This window comes from Musa acuminata, chromosome BXJ1-9, assembly GCF_036884655.1.
Source record: "Musa acuminata AAA Group cultivar baxijiao chromosome BXJ1-9, Cavendish_Baxijiao_AAA, whole genome shotgun sequence".
NCBI classification, from domain to species: domain Eukaryota; kingdom Viridiplantae; phylum Streptophyta; class Magnoliopsida; order Zingiberales; family Musaceae; genus Musa; species Musa acuminata.
In genome coordinates, this window is record NC_088335.1 from 44,300,293 (window position 1) to 44,319,989 (window position 19,697).

At 37.0% G+C, this 19,697-nt stretch overlaps 2 protein-coding genes across 7 annotated transcripts; one reads left to right on the forward strand and one right to left on the reverse strand.

The window, feature by feature from the left end:
• The first annotated feature begins 6,604 nt into the window (after window positions 1–6,604).
• Window positions 6,605–10,104, forward strand: LOC135593703 (receptor-like cytoplasmic kinase 185). The gene is made up of 5 exons (XM_065083932.1): window positions 6,605–7,127; window positions 7,222–7,382; window positions 7,503–7,692; window positions 8,536–8,927; window positions 9,596–10,104. The coding sequence occupies exons 1-5, from the start codon at window positions 7,022–7,024 to the stop codon at window positions 9,890–9,892; spliced, it is 1,146 nt and encodes a 381-aa protein (XP_064940004.1). The 5' UTR covers window positions 6,605–7,021; the 3' UTR covers window positions 9,893–10,104.
• A 715-nt stretch (window positions 10,105–10,819) lies between these two features.
• Window positions 10,820–18,502, reverse strand: LOC135585064 (uncharacterized). 6 transcript variants are annotated; one of them, XM_065083935.1, is made up of 7 exons: window positions 18,385–18,490; window positions 18,123–18,283; window positions 14,573–14,674; window positions 13,729–13,858; window positions 11,516–12,256; window positions 11,294–11,377; window positions 10,820–11,084 (listed from the first exon to the last, which is right to left on the reverse strand). In XM_065083935.1, the coding sequence occupies exons 5-7, from the start codon at window positions 12,207–12,209 to the stop codon at window positions 10,969–10,971; spliced, it is 894 nt and encodes a 297-aa protein (XP_064940007.1). In that variant the 5' UTR covers window positions 12,210–12,256; window positions 13,729–13,858; window positions 14,573–14,674; window positions 18,123–18,283; window positions 18,385–18,490; the 3' UTR covers window positions 10,820–10,968. The 6 variants fall into 6 exon arrangements, with proteins under 6 accessions (XP_064940007.1, XP_064940008.1, XP_064940006.1 ...); XM_065083936.1 differs by lacking the exon at window positions 18,123–18,283 and having other exon boundaries at window positions 18,385–18,502; XM_065083934.1 differs by lacking the exon at window positions 13,729–13,858.
• Between the last annotated feature and the right edge of the window lie 1,195 nt (window positions 18,503–19,697).

Sequence of the window (19,697 nt, forward strand, 5' to 3'; positions counted from 1 at the left end):
TATGGATCTTTTATTGTTATTGAGATCCCAAAAAAATCATATATTTAGTTAAATTTAAAATATTTAAATTTTTATTTATAATTTTTATTAAAAAAATTTATCATATTATCATCATTAATTTTGTATTATGATTATCTCATATTTCTAATATTAATTATCTCTCCTAAGCACATATATATATCATTTTAAATAATTTTTTTAATATTATTTTGTATTGAAACGATATTTAGTTGTTTGGAGTAAAAAATATATTGTTTCTTAAATATCCAACATGATCAGTCTTATAATTGTCTTATAAAATTTTTCTTTTAATATCAAACATATTCGATTATCACATAAGACTTTTGATACCTCTCATTATTTTAATTATCATATTTTTACACTATCAATAATATCTTCACTAATCTCTTTATCTTATTAAATAATTGATTTAAGATACATAAAGCTTTTACTTAGAAGTATTTCTCATCCATTCAATTTAATTATATTCTTTTATCTATTTTTAGAAGCACTAAAATTATATTTTGTATATTTAGCTTTAGTCCTACTTAATCTAATATTTTTAGTTTTTAAGGCTTGCCACCATAACTTAAGTTTATGATTAATTTTATTTAGACAATCATCAACTAAAATAATATTATCACCAAATAATATATACTATGAAAGTCTATCTTATATGTAGCTAGTAAATTTATCTATTAGCAATGTGAAATGATAAGGATATAATATGGTTCCTTAATGTAATCACATGCTAATAGAACCTCACTAGATACATACCTTATAGTTCTAACATTAGTAGCTATATTATCATTATATCTTTAATATTAATATAAATAGTAGATATATTTTTTTTTTCTAAAACTCATCATAATAAATTTTTAGGAACCCTATCATAGGCTTTTTCTAAGTTAATAAAAATCATAGACAAATATTTTTTTCCCCCTATACCTTTTTATTAATTATCTTAATAAATAAATAGCTTTTATGATTGATCTTTTATGCATAATACCAAATTAATTTTCAAAGATGTTTGTTTCAAGTCTTATCAAACTTTCAATAATTTTTTTTTCAAAGTTTCATAGTATAGCACATGATTTTAATTTCTATATAATTTGAATAATTTTATTATCACCCTTATTTTTATAAATCGATACTATAAAACTCTTTCTCTATTCATTAGACATCTTTTTGAATCTCATGATTTTATTGAATAAGCTAGTTAACTAAGCTACTCTCTTCTCCTCTAAATTTTTTTAGATTTTAATTAGGATACCATTAGGCTTAACACTCTTAGTTATTTTTATTTTCTTTAATATATATTTTTTACTTCATTAACTCTAATTTTTACCAATAGATCTATGATTATTAAATCTACCACTATTATTTATCATTAAACAAGAGTCACATAAAATACTCATTAAATAATTTATAAAAATAATTTTTTTCCTTTCTTTAATCTTGTTATCATTAACAAATGTTCTTTAATCTTCACTTTTAATGCGTCTAATATTACATAAATTCTTACACTTTCGTTTCTTGGTTTTAATAATTTGATACATATCTTTTCATCATTTTAGTACTTAATTTATTAAAAAATTATCATAAATTTTACATATTGTCATACAAATCTTTTCTTAAATCTCCTTTTAGATTCTTTATACCCTTCAAATTTTTTTCTTATTTTATAATTTTATCAATCTTTACAATATGATCTTTTAGTAAAAATTATTTTTTAAATTTTCTCATATCGTTACCAACTCTCTTTTAAGGTTATAGTTTAATAAAGAATCTTGTTTTTTAACCTTGCAATCTTCTTAGTCATTATAATCCAAATAATAGTGATATTATCCTCATCTAAGTTTCAAGTCACCTCTCTTTTCATCTTATTCTTAAAAATATTTATATTATTATCTTTAAAATTTCACCATCTAGTCCTAGTAAAATTTTTATTATCCTTTTTTATTTCTATAGTAATATCTAAAACCATTAATCTATGTTGATTCATTAAACTTTTGTCGAGTATAATTTTATAATTTTTATAAATAATTTTATCTACTTAGTGAGGAAAAAGATTAAACCTAACTCCTCCGGGTATGACCCAAACACTCTATCACTTCATCTCACCTCTCTTTTTTATCCGCTACAGTCTTATGATTTTGATCTACTATAGGTATGAATTTGTACGCTTTGAAAAAAAAGGGACTTAGCTCCTTTTCTTTTCTGGTGATAACCCCTTCAACTCTAGTCATTGTCTGTGAGTCATTATTCAAAGCATCAAGCCCAACTCAGTATGAACATCATGTCAGTATTGATAAGCCAAAGAAAAAGAAGAAGCTCATCATGAAGAAGGTGCCTTACCCCCAAACGATAGAGGAACTCGAGGAGCTGGTTCTAAAGAGGGGACCAAATGAAATGCCTCCTACCTCCATAATGTCAGCACCTTTAGAGGGTCCTTATAGTTCTAGGTCTTTTTCGAGGAAAATAGGAGAGAGGCAAATGTTGATGTTAGACTTGTGCAAGGGCAAGCCACTACCCTTCATGGCTTTTCAAATAGCCAACCTATCATACCCAACCCTGGATGCACCATTGCAATCAAGATGTGAGGATTTGTAGATGGGGTAGAAAGTGTGGGGCGATAGCATAGCTTTGGAGCAATAATATCATGGGTCCTTATGTTTGGGGGTAGCATAATAGATCTTGATTGACACCTGCTAACATAATGAAATGCTAGTAAGTTAGGTTGTAGCTAGTCCCTTCAGTTTCACGTTGCTCATTCTCTTGTCTTTAATTTACAGCACCACCACTATGTAGTGGCTCTTATTAACCGTGTAAGGGATGTTCGTTTTGTCATTCATTAGCAGTCCCTTATAATTGATGATCTTGGAGAAGAAATCGATGGGTTAAAGAAGGAGAGAGGAGCCCCTTTAGTTATTGTCGAGGCGGAGGCTCAAGGGGTTAAGCTAGCACGACAACTAGAGGAGGTCGAGCAATGCCTCATCGACTTCGCCAAGTAGTTGGAGAGAGTTCATAGTAATAGTCAGGAGGAAGAGAATATGTCCCTTAGTCAAAGCACGAGAATCATCTCCTTGTCCGACAAGAGAGGGGGAGTATTATCTATGCAATATGCCGACTAAGCAAAATTAAACCCTCAATCCTGATCCAAACTTACAAGGAAAAAGTGCTTCTTCCAACCCTTGTGGTTGGAAGGAGCATCACTAACTTTAAAGCACCCTCGAACAACTAGATAGTAGCCACTTCTCCTCTTGCATAGTTAAAAATAAGTAGCAAAAAGTTTATGAGTTAGAGTAATACTGGTATGCTAGCATTCTCCGATGAACACTATTAAATAGCGTCATGAGTTGGGTATCATTTAAGAGGGTAATATCTTCCACCATTGAAAGTATACTATTACTGAGTGAAGGGGAAGATGAAGTCCCCGCCTTGAGGGCATCACAAGGTAAGCAAAAGGACCCAAGCGTGGGGTTGAATGAATGCTAATTGGGTTAGGGGATTTGAAATCAAACTCGACTGCCATGGAATACCTAGTTCGCAAGTGATCCAGGAGTGGTGCACTCACCACTAAATTATAGTCATATGAGCTTTTTATAGCTCTAAGTCCCAAAGAACCTTTGGGTTCATAGGAATTGCCTCCCCCGATAAAGGCAAGATTGAGACCTCCTCTACCCTTCAGTTGTCCAAAGACAAAGCATGAACCTTGATCATCTAACATCCAAGAGATTGAGAGGAGCTTGTGTGAGAAAGAAAAAATATCCTGACCTAAGGAGGCAAAATAGTAAGATAGTGAAAGATCGAATTGTTATAAAACTGATACTAGGGCTATGAAAGACTCGAGGACCGACTCACTTTGCAAGGAACTAGGGTGAAGTAGAGAAGGCTTCTATGGAGGCCTTGGAGGTAAAGTAAAAGGCTTTTGAGGAGACTCATGAGGCTCAAATAGAAGAATGAGTCTCACCCTATATGGTAAGGGAAGATTATAGAGAGAGAGAGAGAGTCAATCTCTCACCTCCTACAATTAAGACAAGTGTCTTTTCAAGATAATTCCAAAGGGACACGATGGATAAAGAACTCAAAAAGTACCAAAGTGTATCACAATAGAAGCATAAGACAATGTATTCAAGATGCATGAGTCAAGAAAACCATATCCGAGTGAAGAAAAATCTACTATAACGGAAGTATAAGACAAAATATGCCCAATACACTTAAGTTAAAAACACCTGACATACTTGAGCATAAATTAGTCACAGCAGAGGCACAAAGTAAAATATGTTTGAGGTATATGAGTCAAGAAAATCCAACTGTTACGAAGAGAAATCTACTATGGTGGAGGCAAGAGACAAAATATACCCGAGACTCATGAGTCAAGAAATCTGACTCACATGAAGAGAAATCCGTCATGACGAAGACACAAGGCAAAATTTGTCTAAGGTACATGAGTCAGGAAAAATCCAACTCGTGTGGGAAGAAATCCACCACGACAAAGACATAAGGCAAAATGTGCCCAGGGCGTAGGATTGAAAAAATTTAACCCTCGTAAGGAGAAGTCCATCACGATGGAAGCACAAGGGAAAATGTGTTTGAGGCATGTGAGTTGAGAAAATCTAACAAATATGAAGAGAAGTCCACCACGATGGAGGCACAAGGCAAAATATGCGTAAAGCATGAAGGTCAAGAAAGCCGACCCCCGCCTCCGTCCGAGGTGTGGAGGTCGAGAAGGCTGACCCCCACCTCCTTCTGAAGTGTAGAGGTCGAGAAGGCCGACCCCCACCTCCATCCGAGGTGTGAAGGTCATGAAGAGATAGTGAGATTGGAAAACCTGACCCCGTCCGACCAATGTGTGCCCTTCAATGCCATGAGGGATAGGTCACCAATGGATTACCTCCAGCAACACTAGAGAGGCAATCATATATGCACTTGTGCCGAATGAACTAAACACCACACTTTAAACCCCTCTAGCAAGAGTCTCGAAGCATGTCTTGAAGGGACAAATGATATAGAGTATACTATTAGCTAATCAATCATCTGGCATATAGACGCCATGTGGAGTCCTTAGAGAGAGGAAAAGGTTTATATCACCTTCTACCTATTTGCTCATGTGGATAAGAATCCAAAGTAAGTCCATGATAGATAGCTCGGGGTTGTCCCCCCTCCCTCCCCCCACACCCCTCTCCTATCGCCTATGTAGATAAGAGACTAAGAGGGGACTTCTGGGGGCAGTTAGAGATTGTCTCCCTACAGAATTCTATGAAATATTTTACCTCTTTATGACTAAGTAAAAAAGTTTATCTTCAACACAATGAATAGGGTGCTTACTTCTTTTGAATATTTGGGTCCGTATTTATACATCTCGAGTTACTAACTTGGGCACCAAAGGGATTGGGTCGAAAAACCTCTCCCGACATTGGTCTTTGCATATGTGATACCTTGGGAACTCAACGTTTTTACCTTGTAGATACCTCAGAGATCCCTGCACATGTAGGTTTGGACCATGTCAGACTAACCAAAATGTTAACGACTTTTATTTCTAATAATATTATAACTATAGATTAAAAAAAATATAAACATAAAGTGTTATTATTTGCACAAAGAAAAAGATTAGAAATAAAAGAAGATAAAGAATGATAAATATTATTATAGGTGAGAAACCACCTATTCATTTAATTTTGGATGGACATAACAAAAGGTAACATTATTGATAGATCAAAATTGATTATAGGAATTGTAATGATGAACTTCAAGGTAATGAATATTTAATTCTATTATAAATACATTTGTTTTTTTTTAAATTATATATATATATAATTAATTATCATGAGTTTTCTTTATGAATGTTGATCACAAGATTGTATAAGCTAAGGTTTTCAATTTTGGTTTGTACTGATGTACTAAGCCCAGCTCGATACAAACCGAGACGTACCAATGGTACACCCAAAAAAAAGCTAAAAAATCTTTAAAAATATCTGAAAGTAATAGTCCAAAAATATTAGAGTATACCGACCGGTACATCTTGATAACGATCGAAATCTAGGGTGTACCAATCGATACATCGTGGTAAGAATCAAAATCTAAAGTATACCGAATGATGCATCTTAGTAACGATCGGATTTCGATCGTTATCGCCTTGTACAGACCCCGTATCATCAGATATGGATCAAAGCATCGATATCTCGCCCGATAAAAGATGATCCGTATACCAATATCCTCTCGGACGGATACATACAACTTATATCAGACGGTACACATCAAAATTAAAAACCTTGCATCAAGCTCATAATATTGAAAATAAATTTTACCAAACACTAATATGCTTCATCGTAAACCAGTATCAAATCTATAGATTAAGAAAATTACATTTGGATCTAAGAAAAATGAACATATAACAAAATCATCTTTGCTGTTTAGTATAAAAAATCTTCCAAAACTTATATTTTTTTGGGACAATTATTTTAATTAATTTATTTTTATAATAAATAAATAATTAAAACGGAATTCGAACGCACGATATTACAATAAAATATCAAGATGTTTACCGATTAAGTTAGCTAATCTATTATTTAGTTTCCTCTGAGTTCAAAGAGAGAGAGAGAGAGAGAGAGAGAGAGAGAGGTTTTTTTGACACCGGCGGAGAGGATGACAGCGAGTCTGATGACAACAATAGCAATGCAAAGGTGGAGACCAACCTCCACTTTTGCCTTCCTCCACTCTTTTCTGCGAACAACTCTGCGCCTTTCATGGCCTTACGTTGCCAACTTCGACCGCCGTCCCTCCCCCTACCTCATATTATTCTCCGAATTCCTCGGCCACCGGGCTTCCTTCCGACCGCTGCTCCTCGAACCACCGATCCCCACTTTCTTCCTGCCGTCCCCTGTCAAAAAGATCCGATCTTGCCCAGGAGATAGAGAGAATCGCGAGAACGCAGCGCTGGGGAGGCCAGAAAGAGGCCGGCAATTCAGCTTCTTCTTACGTTTGGTGTCCCCTTGGAGCGGACACCAGAGAAGGAGAGATGAACTGCTTCTCTTGCGTGAGTTATCATCACCGCGATGCTCCGAAGCGGGCCGCCGAGGGCAGTGTCGGTTCCTCGTCGTTGCCTCAGCTCGATGATTCCGAAGGTTCGTGTGAATTCCCTGCTGCGTACGAAGGTTTTTGTTTCAAATTATCTCCTCGGATGGAAATCTTCGTGTTCTTGGTTTCTTGGTGGTGCAGAATTGGAGAAGATAGCATGTTCTCCGGATGGGGAGAAGAGCTTAGCTCGGAGTTTTACCTTCCGGGAGCTGGCGGCCGCCACTCGAAACTTCAAGCCGAAGAACTTGATAGGAGAAGGTGGCTTCGGAAGGGTATTCAAGGGGCACTTGGAATCTGGTCAGGCAAGCAATTCCTCTCCTCCTCCTCCTCTTCTTCTTGAAGGTTGCTTCCTCGGCAGCACCAAGAAGCTTCGATTTCGATGGCGCATTGATCGCAAACAGGCTTGGCATTTTGACGAATAGGTTGTGGCAGTCAAGCAGCTCAATAGGAACGGGATGCAGGGCAGCCAAGAATTCCTTGTTGAGTGCCTGATGCTGACAATGCTGCACCACATAAACCTCGTCAGCTTGATTGGATACTGTGCTGAAGGAGACGAGAGGCTCTTGGTATACGAGTACATGCCGCAGGGTAGCTTGGAACATCACCTATTTGGTATGCTTCTTCCCTATCCCTTTAGTTGCTAAACAAGAGCATCTATGTGCTATTTCCAGCAGTTTCGAGTCTTTGTTGAAGTATTTCTGTAAATACCTTATGATTTATCCGCATAAAAATGTGATACACTTGCCGCGACAAGGTGCTCATGGAAATGCCTGATGTGTGCATCTCAACAAGGATATCAAGATTAGAAGCTTGTTAGATGATGATAAATGTTGAAACCAAATCCATAAACTGTTATTTGTTGCCTTTACACGGATAGTAGAGTTGCTACACATCGGTGTATAGATATGCTTATATGCTGAGATTGTAGAACCCAATCACCTTGGCATCCTTTGCACTTGTTAAGTTCATATTGTATTTCATGTACGTTCCCCAACTGTATCACTTTGACATGTAGCAATGTTAACTTCATGATCTGATCCTGATAAGAACCAAGTTGGGTGTTAGCTCTAAGAAAGTCTGACCAAATTCCATGCTTTATTTTAATTCTCAATGTTCATTAGCCACTTATTTCCCATATTATCATTTTAGTTCTTTCAATTGAACAATTTCAACCATGTGAATTATGAACCTTATAAGCCAATGTTAATACACATACTGATGGTCATAGTTTACATATGACATTGTTTTTATATTTGGTGCCATCTTGCTTTTCTTGATTGTCAGGCATTCAACTTATTTGCTTTCTTATGTTGTGAGATCAAATTATATTTCTACCTTCATCCGAATAAAATATAATTTCATGTAGCCTTTTGGGTATCATTATTCCAACTGGTTGAAGTTTTAGTTGATTCATCGGGGACATTTTACTCATGGGCTTTTCTTCTGTTTCTCCAGATTTGCCTCCTCCTAAAGAGCCACTTGACTGGAATACCCGGATAAAAATTGCTGTTGGTGCCGCAAAAGGGCTCACATATTTGCATGATGTGGTTAACCCACCTGTCATTTACCGTGACCTAAAATCTTCCAACATACTCTTAGACAATGAGTTCAACCCTAAGCTCTCCGACTTTGGTCTAGCAAAACTTGGACCTGTTGGTGACGACACTCATGTTTCGACGAGGGTGATGGGGACATATGGCTACTGTGCTCCAGACTATGCCATGAGTGGTAAATTGACAGTGAAGTCTGATGTTTATAGCTTTGGTGTCGTTCTACTGGAGCTGATTACTGGACGAAAGGCATTCGACTTTACCAAGAGATTGGGGGAGCAGAATTTAATCGTATGGGTACGTGTTTACTTGCATAAATACATTTTAACATTTGAATCTGGTTCTTGGTGCCATCTTCTACTTATGATTAATGCTAATACCCAGTTTGGAAAATTGAAGTTTTCAGTGGTTCATGATTCTACTACGCAGTGATTTGAAAGAAATCTTGGTTCTTTTGCTTACAATTTGTTTCATCTTTATCGCAATTAGCTAAAATTGATACTGCTCTTGTTTTCTTTTACCCAGCTTTTATGGGATTTGATTCTATATATTCTTAATCGTAAATAGAGACCTCAGTGTGTTTGTTCTTGTAAAGCATAAAGTTATCATAGTTTCATTGTTGTTTTTCCATCATTCATATTAGTAACAAAGTTGTTTTAGTTTCCACCAAATTTCAAGATTATGTAGTCAGTTAAATCTTCTCTGAAATGCTACCGATAGCTTTGTGTCAAATTAGCAATTACATATGGCTTCTAATTAACTACTTGAATACTTAATTTCTTCCTATACCTGTGAGTTGTCATGTCAGAGATAAAGAAGCCTTTCTTCGATACACTAATGTGATACTTAGACTGCATGTGAAGTTGTACAATTTCTCTGTTTCTTCGATCGAAATTTTCTTCCTGCTACATTAAAATCTCATTTTTATCGTGCATCAGTTAATATGTTTTTGTCTTCTTTTCCAGTCACGCCCTTTTATCAAGGACAGGAGGAAGTTCTCTCAGCTGGCTGACCCATTGCTGCAAGGGCGCTACCCGATCCGTCCCTTCCACCAGCTGGCTATGATCACTGCCATGTGTCTTCATGATCATCCCCACATCCGACCCACCATGCGTGAGGTGTCGCTCGCGCTTGACCATGTGGCGACGCAGTTGTATGTCTCAGAGACCAGCCAGAGGATCCATGACAGTGCAAAACGACTGGCCGAAGGGGAGGACGCCGGAGGTCTTGCTGTGCAAGAGAATGTCAAGAAGGCAAGATGAGCTCAGGGTTATACGCATATGTACATAACAAATTTTCAATTTGCTGGATGTGGGTGCAAATCTGAGGACCAGACTGGAACTTGCATCTACAATATATGCATCGAAAGAAGGCAAACGCTTGTATATTTCTATGAACAGATTGATTTTGTTTATATGTACTTGTACGTTGGATGGTTGTAATTGTATGTACATGTGCTGATGTTTTTTTTTCATTTTTGTAAAAAGGGTAGTAAATATATTACCTCAAAATTCTGCCGTCGGCAAACAGCTTGTTCATCAAAACACAAAATTAGCAGAGGCCTTACCAAAAAAACAGAAAAACTAATTAGCACATACTATTTTTTCTTTTTGTATACATGGCATAATAGTATGCTCCGTAAATCTTTATAAAGAATTTGAGTAAAATCTTGAGATTTTACTTAAAATCTTTACGACAATCAACTCAGAATCCAATTCGATTAAAAGCTAACTCCTTACTTGATTGCAATTGGAGTATTGAACACCTTGTTTGCTGCACATTAGCTCCAATGTTTTGTAGAATTTCTATACATTTTCCTTGGTGGACTTTTGTATCAAATCACTAGATCAATTGTTCAATTAAAACATGTAAATTGGGACAGGACGTCTTGAAATCCATTACACAGAGAAAGACAGCATGATAAGATCAAAGTGGCATTGACAGGTAATAGCAACAAAGAGAAATCAGCTCTCACCATCCAATAATAGTTGGATCATCAGTACTGTGTAACTCATGACAATTTGGTGCATCAGATCTGTGGGAAATAATAATCTGTTAATTCTCAAAGATGAAGCCTAATGATTGATCATAATCTACGGACAAAGCAAGAAATAACCTAAAAACATGGTGGGTGCATCATCAGGCACAGATTGCTGATTTTGGCAACCAAGAACTTGTTCATTTAAAGATCATACAAATAAAACATCCGATAATAATAAACCTTTACATGTTACTCCTGAGAGACACGTGAATTAAGGTAATCTAAACTAAAGCAGAAAACAAGTACAAAAATTCCTTAAAACAATATGTTCTCTTACACACTCTAACAAGGAAGTATTTATGACTCTGGAGCTCTGCTTGCAAGAGAAAAGGGTGCCTGACTTGGAGTGGATGCATGATCATTTGAAGGTGTACCCAAAACATTAAGAACTTTCATACGTTGCAACTCCTTGCCTGAAAAAAAAAGAAAGTATAAAGTATGTCGTAGTTAGTCATGAGAATTACATCACACCCTCAAATATCAAGAACAAATTACAGCATACATATTAAGATTAATGATTTGGCTTTTTTCATATTTTTTTTACCAAAGTTAAAGCAGTTTATATTGGAAATGTTGACAAATTAGCACCATAAACAAGCGTTCTAAGAAACATCTGGATTACCTTCCTCCAACAACAGATGTATTGCTCTTTTCTCCAGTTCCACAGCATGCCTACTTCGGCCAACGGCAGATAGAGATCGAAGCACTGATACCATTAATAGGTCATATAAGAAGCTTAAAATATAGTGAATTTATCAGATGTATTGCAGTACAGAATAATGAACATTTAGTTGGGATATTATGACGTTGTATTGCGGTATAGCATAATCTAAATGCAACTTACTTTGTATATAATCTTCCTGGTTTGCCTGATCACAGGTCTTTAGGAACATCTGCAGCCTAAGGAACCTGTCTTTCCAACCTTCATTATTCACTTTGTGAGGGTCAGCAGTGAAAGAACACCCAGCAGCAGACACTGAATCTAGTGGTTCTGGACCTGTTAATCTAGAGATGGGTTTCCCATGAACATGGGGAAATGATAGTCCCACAGATGAGGCAGCCAAGGAAGTAACTGCATCAGAAACATGTGATGGATAACTCGCCTTAGCTTCCTGAATCAAATTTTTCGGCATATTTGGTATTTTTGTGCAGTTGTTGCTAAGCTTCCTTGATTCTGGAGATTCAGCATGATTGATATTGACAAAATCACCCATCTTGCCTTGTTCTGTTTCGAGCTTTCTACGAGTATAAACAATATTTGCAAGTGGAGAAATTTTCCCTTGGGGCTGATAACTGGAAGGACTGGGTGGAGCATCAGGTTGCTGCCTCTTAATCCCAGCCACCTTCCTAGAATCGGGGGTGAGTTGCTTCACAGACTCTTTGGGAAGAGACTTTATAGGTGGCTTGTTGTTAATATTCCTAGATTCATTAGGCAACTCCCTTAAAGCCACTTTCTTAACAAAAAGAGGATGATGTTTGTCACCTGAAGGCATGACACTTCTAGTAACCAATCTCTTTTCACTATATTTATCGATCATTAATAACTTCCATAAGGGATGCCCCACTCACTCAGTATATGCAAAACCTAATGGGAATACAGGAACAAAGAGACTGAACATTAGAAAACAAACCAAACAAACATCCATCAGTAAATAAAGGATAACTCAAGGGCCAGATTAAAAAATGCCTCAAACAGCTTTTAGATCAACATGCTTGGTTATTTCAAGATATAAAATGCCTCTAAACAACTCTGGTCATGGCAGAATTCAACATAACTGAATATTTCATATAGATAATCATACTATACAAAAAAAGAAACAATAAAATTGAAGACTGATATTGAATGCTTTGAGCAAAAAATACATATTCATGGTTTCTTGCCTAAGGATTAGATTAGAACACCAGATTGAGCTACTCTATCAATTCTAATGACACATATGCGCTTAAATGCAAGGAACCTGCATCAAAGAGAGCTATCTGAAATGAAGTGTACCTTTTGTTCTAGGCACCAGCTGCCAGTAGCTGAACAAACGAACCATATACTAATAAGTGTCAAATCATATGCAAAGTTCCGTTCCATGCTGAATTTATTTTAAACTTCAAGTGTTCTAACCCGAGTACAAGGGACAAGTGGACGACTGATGACCTTACATGTTTGGCCACAGGAAATGGCCTGCTGACAATGTTCGTATGGCCAATGACATCGAGGACTAGCTAGCTACTGCTTGCTAGGTAAGCATATGCATGTGCAGTAGACTTTGTGGTCAAATACAACAACAACTGTTGCTTGCCTGACTGGTGATTGTAGCAGATGTTGTTGCTAGTTTGACCAGCACTTGCAGTAGCTTCTATTGCTTGCCTGGCAACAGCACTGCTACCACTAGCTTAGATGGCAACTATAGGAACAATGATTATGATTATTGATTACAAACTTAATCTATTGCCTGCCTGGAAACAGCACTGCTACTAATTGCTTGGAGGACAACTATAGCAAGTTAGCAACAATAATGATGATGATGATAAACTAATCTAAGCACCATGAATCTGTGCAAAATTTGGAAACCAGTTTCTACAATTTTCCAAAGCTTATACAAAATTGAAAATTAGAAAACAAGTTTTTCAAGTTCATTTTCAAATAGAGAACATGTTCTTAGTATCATTCAGTTTTCTTGCATTTAAAAAAAAGGAGTTTTTTTTATAATTAAGCACTACTTAGTTACCCGGGCTCATATTTTGCTTTTGTAAAATTTTGACTTCATTTCACGCAATTGATTATGATGTAGGCATATCAGATAACAGATTAGATGGGAATGAAATTAATCGCATTGATGCCACAAGGACAGTCAACATTATCTTGAAAATGTTCACAGCATTCAGTCTATTTACATCTTGGATTAAGATTCTAAGAGTTAAGTTGTTAACCATGTGTTGGGTCTTCAAGTGATAGATATCACAGGTGGAATTCAGATCATGTCCATCCTCCCTCAACCATTTGGAACAGCTGCAACTAGTATAGGTTTAGGCCTTACAGCATTTAATCTATAAAAAATATCTTACATTGTCTTAATATGATGTTTTTCATTATCAAGGATGCCAGCCTCACTAGAATAGGTTTAGCCCTTGATAGGTGCTTGAGCATTGACTATAGCATCTCTGGTCGTAAATGCTTAGAAGCCTGGTTAGACGTCTGTACAACACAGAATGATTCCCATAAGGAAAAATTACAATCAATTTTCCCAATAAAATAGGCTAAACACATACATGGACAAAGTTTGGAGCATCATGCATGTTCATCTTTATGGACAAAGCTTGTGAGTATAACATATGCACTTTCTGTTGAGATTTGCTGGTCCAACTTTTAATAAATAAAAGGAACTGCTCATCACTCCTAAAAAAAAGGAAAAGACAAAGAAATGTAGCACCACTAAAGATGAAATTTTCAAAGTTCTGTAAACCAAGATAAAATAACATGAAAATATCATGCATGTTCATCTTTATAATAGCTTATATATTCTAGACAAGGTTATCATGTGATAACAACATCGCAGTGGTGCTGTGTAATTGAAAAGAATTCTATGCCTAAAAAAATGTGGATGTGAGTGTGACAGCATATTTTTCTCTCTTTAAGCTCTTAATGTATGCCCAATTCATCAAGTTGAGATCGATACTATGGGGCCAAGAAGATTCTGTATAAAGCACAAACTAAACTGATCCTTCAACCAGATTGCAACTCATGTAATGGGCAGGCAAATGGATCAAATTACAAGATTTTCAGGTATGAAATTGGGATTTGTAAAACTGGAATTAATTGGTCCCGCCAATAACCAACAAAAGATTAAAGGAAAAATGTCTCAGGCTACAAGCTAAGATGTGAGCAAAACTGATAATAAAATAACCTAACCTTGGCCCATCAAGTGACTGACTGGGGATAAATCATGTATATCAGCTACTTCACTAATGTCGTCTCAGCTTCAGGCCTTCAAACGTATTGACCAAATTTCACCTGTATAAATATAAATCTTAAGGCTCACTATTTGATTGTGGTGTGCAAGATGGAAATGTTATTCTTGCATTCATTCAACCATTCAAAAGTAATACATAGATGCAAGACAATACACACCCGCTATTTCAGTCCATGTTCTAAAGTTGGAAGCCTACACTTCACTCATGGCCTATGCTACTACGAGCAAGTGAATTAAAATAAATATTGTTTTTTCCAAAGTGAACTAAAATAAAGATTATGAGTAGCTTACATAATAATAGAATAAAACAATGTACTATTTACTCAATTCTAATCTCAATTATAAATCAAGACTGAACTTTATTTTAGATTAATTGCATTTTCACAAGCAAATCAACTATAGAGCTACATCGGACAACTGAACATAATCTAAAAGCTATATCCTAATACTTATCATTGTCATATCCAGTGATTGCAAAAGGCGCTCGGGCGCTCGCCTAGGCGCTCGGGCGCTCGCCTAGGCGCTCGGGCGAGGTGAGGCAAGGCCCGAGCGCCTCACTAATGTCCCAGGTGACGCGCTTCAAACAGGCGCCGCCTGGGCGCTCGCCCGAGCCCAGGCGCTGGGCGCTTCGGGCGAGCGCCTGGGTAAACCAAGGCGACCGAACCAAAATTTTAGGTCTGGTTCGGTCCTGGTTCGATTATTAGTTGGTTCAATCGAACCAACTAAACCGATATAACCCCAACCCTAACCCTAACCCTAACCCAACACTAACCTGCTGCCGCTGCCGCTCTCGATCCCGATCCCGATCCCGATCGCGATCTCGTCGCTCGCTACCGCTGCTCCCGCTGCCGCTGCTCGCCGCTGTCGCTGCTCGCGCCTCCCGCGAGCCCTCCCGCGAGCCTTCCCGCTACTCGCGCCTCCCGCGAGCCCTCTCGCTGCTCGCACCTCCTGCGAGCCCTCCCGCGAGCCCTCCCGCGAGCCTTCCCGCTACTCGCGCCTCCCGCGAGCCCTCTCGCTGCTCGCACCTCCTGCGAGCCCTCCCGCGAGCCCTCCTGCTGCTCGCACCTCCTGCGAGCCCTCTCGTTGCTCGCGTCTCCTGCGAGCCTTCCCGCTGCTCGTGCCTCCCTCGAGCCCTCCCGCTACTCACGCCTCCCACGAGCCCTCCCGCTGCTCGTGCCTCCCGCGAGCCCTCTCGCCTCCTGCGAGCCCTCCCGCGAGCCTTCCCGCCGCTCGCGCCTCCCTCGAGGCCTCCCGCTGCTCATACCTTTCGCTCCCTTTCCCTTTCCCGCTGCCGCCGCTCGCCGCTGCTGCTGCCGCTGCTGCCGCCGCCGCTGCTTCCTCGTTTCTCCGTCAGCAGGTTTATACTGTTAATGTGATTATATTTATTAATTATATTATATATTTTTATATTTTTATTTAAAATTTTAAATAATTATATTTATTAATTATATTTTATATTTTTATATTTTAGCGCCTCGCTTCGCTCGGGCGAGCGCCTAGCGCCTCGGGCATTTTTGGACCTTGGCACCTTTTGGCGCCTAGCGCTTTTTAAATCACTGGTCATATCAAAATTTAAAATTAATAGCATTTCACCAACTATCAGCTAAGAATAACAAAGGTGTCTTTGTTTACCTACTTTGCCTAGGAATGAGGATGTCCAGGGAAAGCCAACTACAGCCTGGTTAAAGGAAAGGTCACTGAGAAAATAGAGGTAAAAGAAATACTGTATGTTTATTCCATCATTGACCAAGTATATGGTGAAAAACATTAGGCAACTAATATTGGAACAAAGATGCATTAATAATGGCTTTAAATTACTTGTTATTGAAAATAACTTAACGAATAGATGCAACAGCAGCCTTCTGACTGAACATATGAATCTGTATTGTTACAAATTTGCGACTTATTGTACGTAACTATAATACACAGACGTTGGCAGCTAGTGGCCTTTACTGGTGATTCCCAAAGTCTTCTATAAAATAGAGGACATTACATATAGAATCAATGATACCAGATGGTGTTTATGCTCATGCTTAGCTTGAATTGCATAGCTATGGCCAACCATAGGTTACAGCAATCAAAGAAGTTATGCTTTGTCTCACTTAACCTGGCCATATGAATCATCTGTATCTAATCTATCAAGTTCAGATAGACTTCCACTTAATTCTTTTTTTTGTTCTATGTTCCTAGATTCATCCTTCTAGTAACTGATCAACACAATTTTCACCATGTTTCTGAAATCTTGGAATTGGCCAATTTTCAGAACATTCAAAATGTGCTATCTTTAACCTTTGGAGTTAATTATCCCCTTTCAAGACAGCCATTACCAGGCTTTATATGCCAGCCCTTAAAGAACATTAACCTTGACAAAATTGCAACAGTTGAAGAAAGTTGTAACTTCTATATTTTTAATGCATTTTGCAACCCACGGATTAAAATACCAAGTGGTACCGACCATAAAGGGCAGTACTTAATGGTCTAGCATGCAACGTGTGTCGAACAGCTGATTAGATGATGTTTGGAAACTTAGTAGAATATGATGACAATTTATTAGTAGTAATACATGTAACTATGAAATGCAATAGCAACCATAGCCAATCACAATTAAAAAGTTTTAGTCCAAAAAAGGTAATGCAGGCATGCACCAGAACTAAGATCCAACAACAAAGGCCCAAAAAATAATAGTTGACCTACAAAACAGAAGATTGGTAAGAAAAATTATACATTTGCTACATGGATTTTAATGCTGGTCCAATATTGGTTTTGATAAGCTATCAGACCAGCATGATACTAATATAGTAGGTAAAATACGAACTTGTAATATGCAGTATCACAGAAAATAATAATAATAATGGTGTGTAGGAGCAATACAAAACTATACATACCATAGCCAGTATTTGATCATAACAATAAAACCATGTACTGATCTTCCAATCATTTTTATGTTATATTTTTAAAAAATTGGATTTCTTAAACAACCTCATATTTGTTTCTAGACAGAGATCCATAATCCAATAAAAGATAAAGAACAAAGCAGCATGCTTCAAACCGTGAAATAATCTTATTGCTTGTACAGTCCCACTTCTCCCAAATTCCTAATCTTATTGCTTGTTGTTTCATATATCTTCAGTTTACTACTTCACCATTCACAAACTGTTTGCATTAGTGACGCAGAACAAATATGAAATACTAACCGTACTCACCCTAAGCAAACAGGAACCTCACACACTACTTACCCCATACATCCACAATGTGGAACCTATAAAAATCAAGGCCTTGCTACCTGTTATGTTCCCATAGATCGCAAATTCTTGAGAACTAGTAATGAAGTAATACCCCAAAGAATATTAACTTCGACATGAAATGTGAATACCTAAACCAAGAAAACTATGATTTTTACAGGAATCGACGACATGAAACATCCCTACTTCAAACAAAATCTCAAAAACACGAAGCATTCAGATCTTGCAGCGAGAAGATATAACATACCAATAAGCAAAGTAACTTCGGTCGGCGATGTCGAGATATAAACCAAGAAAACTAAGATCTTTACAAGAACCGAGAGCACGAGACACATTTAGTTCAAATCAGCGACACCGGGGTTCTTAAATAGGATCGAGAATTTAATGAACAGTTATTTTCCAACAAACCTTCAGTTAGAACAGGAATCGAATCAATATCAGGAGAAGGTAATCAAATGAAAGCAAAAAGAAATCGGCATCGACAGAGGCCTCGATCGAACTACCCGTACCTCAATGGGACTTCATCGCGGGCTCGACCTGAGTAAGAGAGAGAGTGTGTGAGAGGGAGGGATCCTTTTAGGGTTAGTAGAAAGTTTCGATGTTTGGGCGGGACAACGCTAGTATGTTAGTGAACGAGATCATAGAAGTTATCGTGCGAGCGTGAAATCTGCCGTTCATTTGAATGCCTAAGGATGCATGATGACGTTTCAAAATCTGAACCGTCAAATTGGAAAGGAAGGCGGGAATTTGAACGGCTGATGTTACTTACGCAAATATATCAATATGCGGATAGAAAGAATATGCATTGCTTGGAAGGTGTGATTTCAAAAAACCGAAACCAAAATTCAACCCTTACTCTATGAAATCTTACCCAATCACACGGTAGCTCCGATAGGGTATCGCAAGTAGACAATTATAAAGAATATAATGATGTCAAATATCTAAATATCTAAAGTTGATTAAAACAGTAAAAATTTTAACTTTAAAAAATATAAATATTTAAATTAGCAAGTACTATAAGCATGACTATATCATAATTCAGAACATTTAATTATCAGATATGAATTATCACAATCTATTATCACAATCAGTTTAAACTCTTAAATTAGTAAAAATACATTTATGGCTTGATGTTTTTATTAAAGTTAAAGAGATCTAACATACTTTGGGTTCATACCATAGTATGTTCCCATGTTATTATTATTAGTCTTATTTGACTTAATAAAAATTCAAATAACTTGATAGGTCTAAAATTAAATTACCCAAAATGTACATCTCAAATAATATAATAAACTTGTTTAATCTTAAATATTAATTATATTGATCCTTCCATTTTATATAATTATAGTCTTATATAGAATCACTTTCATCATTCTCACAGATAACATTATTTGATTTGTACACCTAGTAGTCTCTTAAATGAAAGTAAGGATTAAGAGAAAGACACATGCTAACAACTAACAGTAAAATAAATAATTAATTCTAACTAAATTATAATAATGACATTTGCAAATGATAAAGATTTTAGAGCAGCTAGTAAAGTTGAGTTGACTGTCATAAATTGAAAGTGTTTCAGAGTGTCAAAAGAGATCAGACCGTCATTCTCCTATTTCCTCTTACTAAAGAGATCAGACCATCATTCTCCTGTTTCCTCCTACTAAGATGGCAACAATTGGCATCATTGTGAAACTTTTCCTATTCAAGCATAGCATAGTCAAAAGATATTGCAAAACTTCATTCGTTGCAATTTCAAATGTGAACTTACTTCATCGGCAATATCCTTGCAGTCCACTGTCATGCTACAGAGTTAAGAGGGATGTTG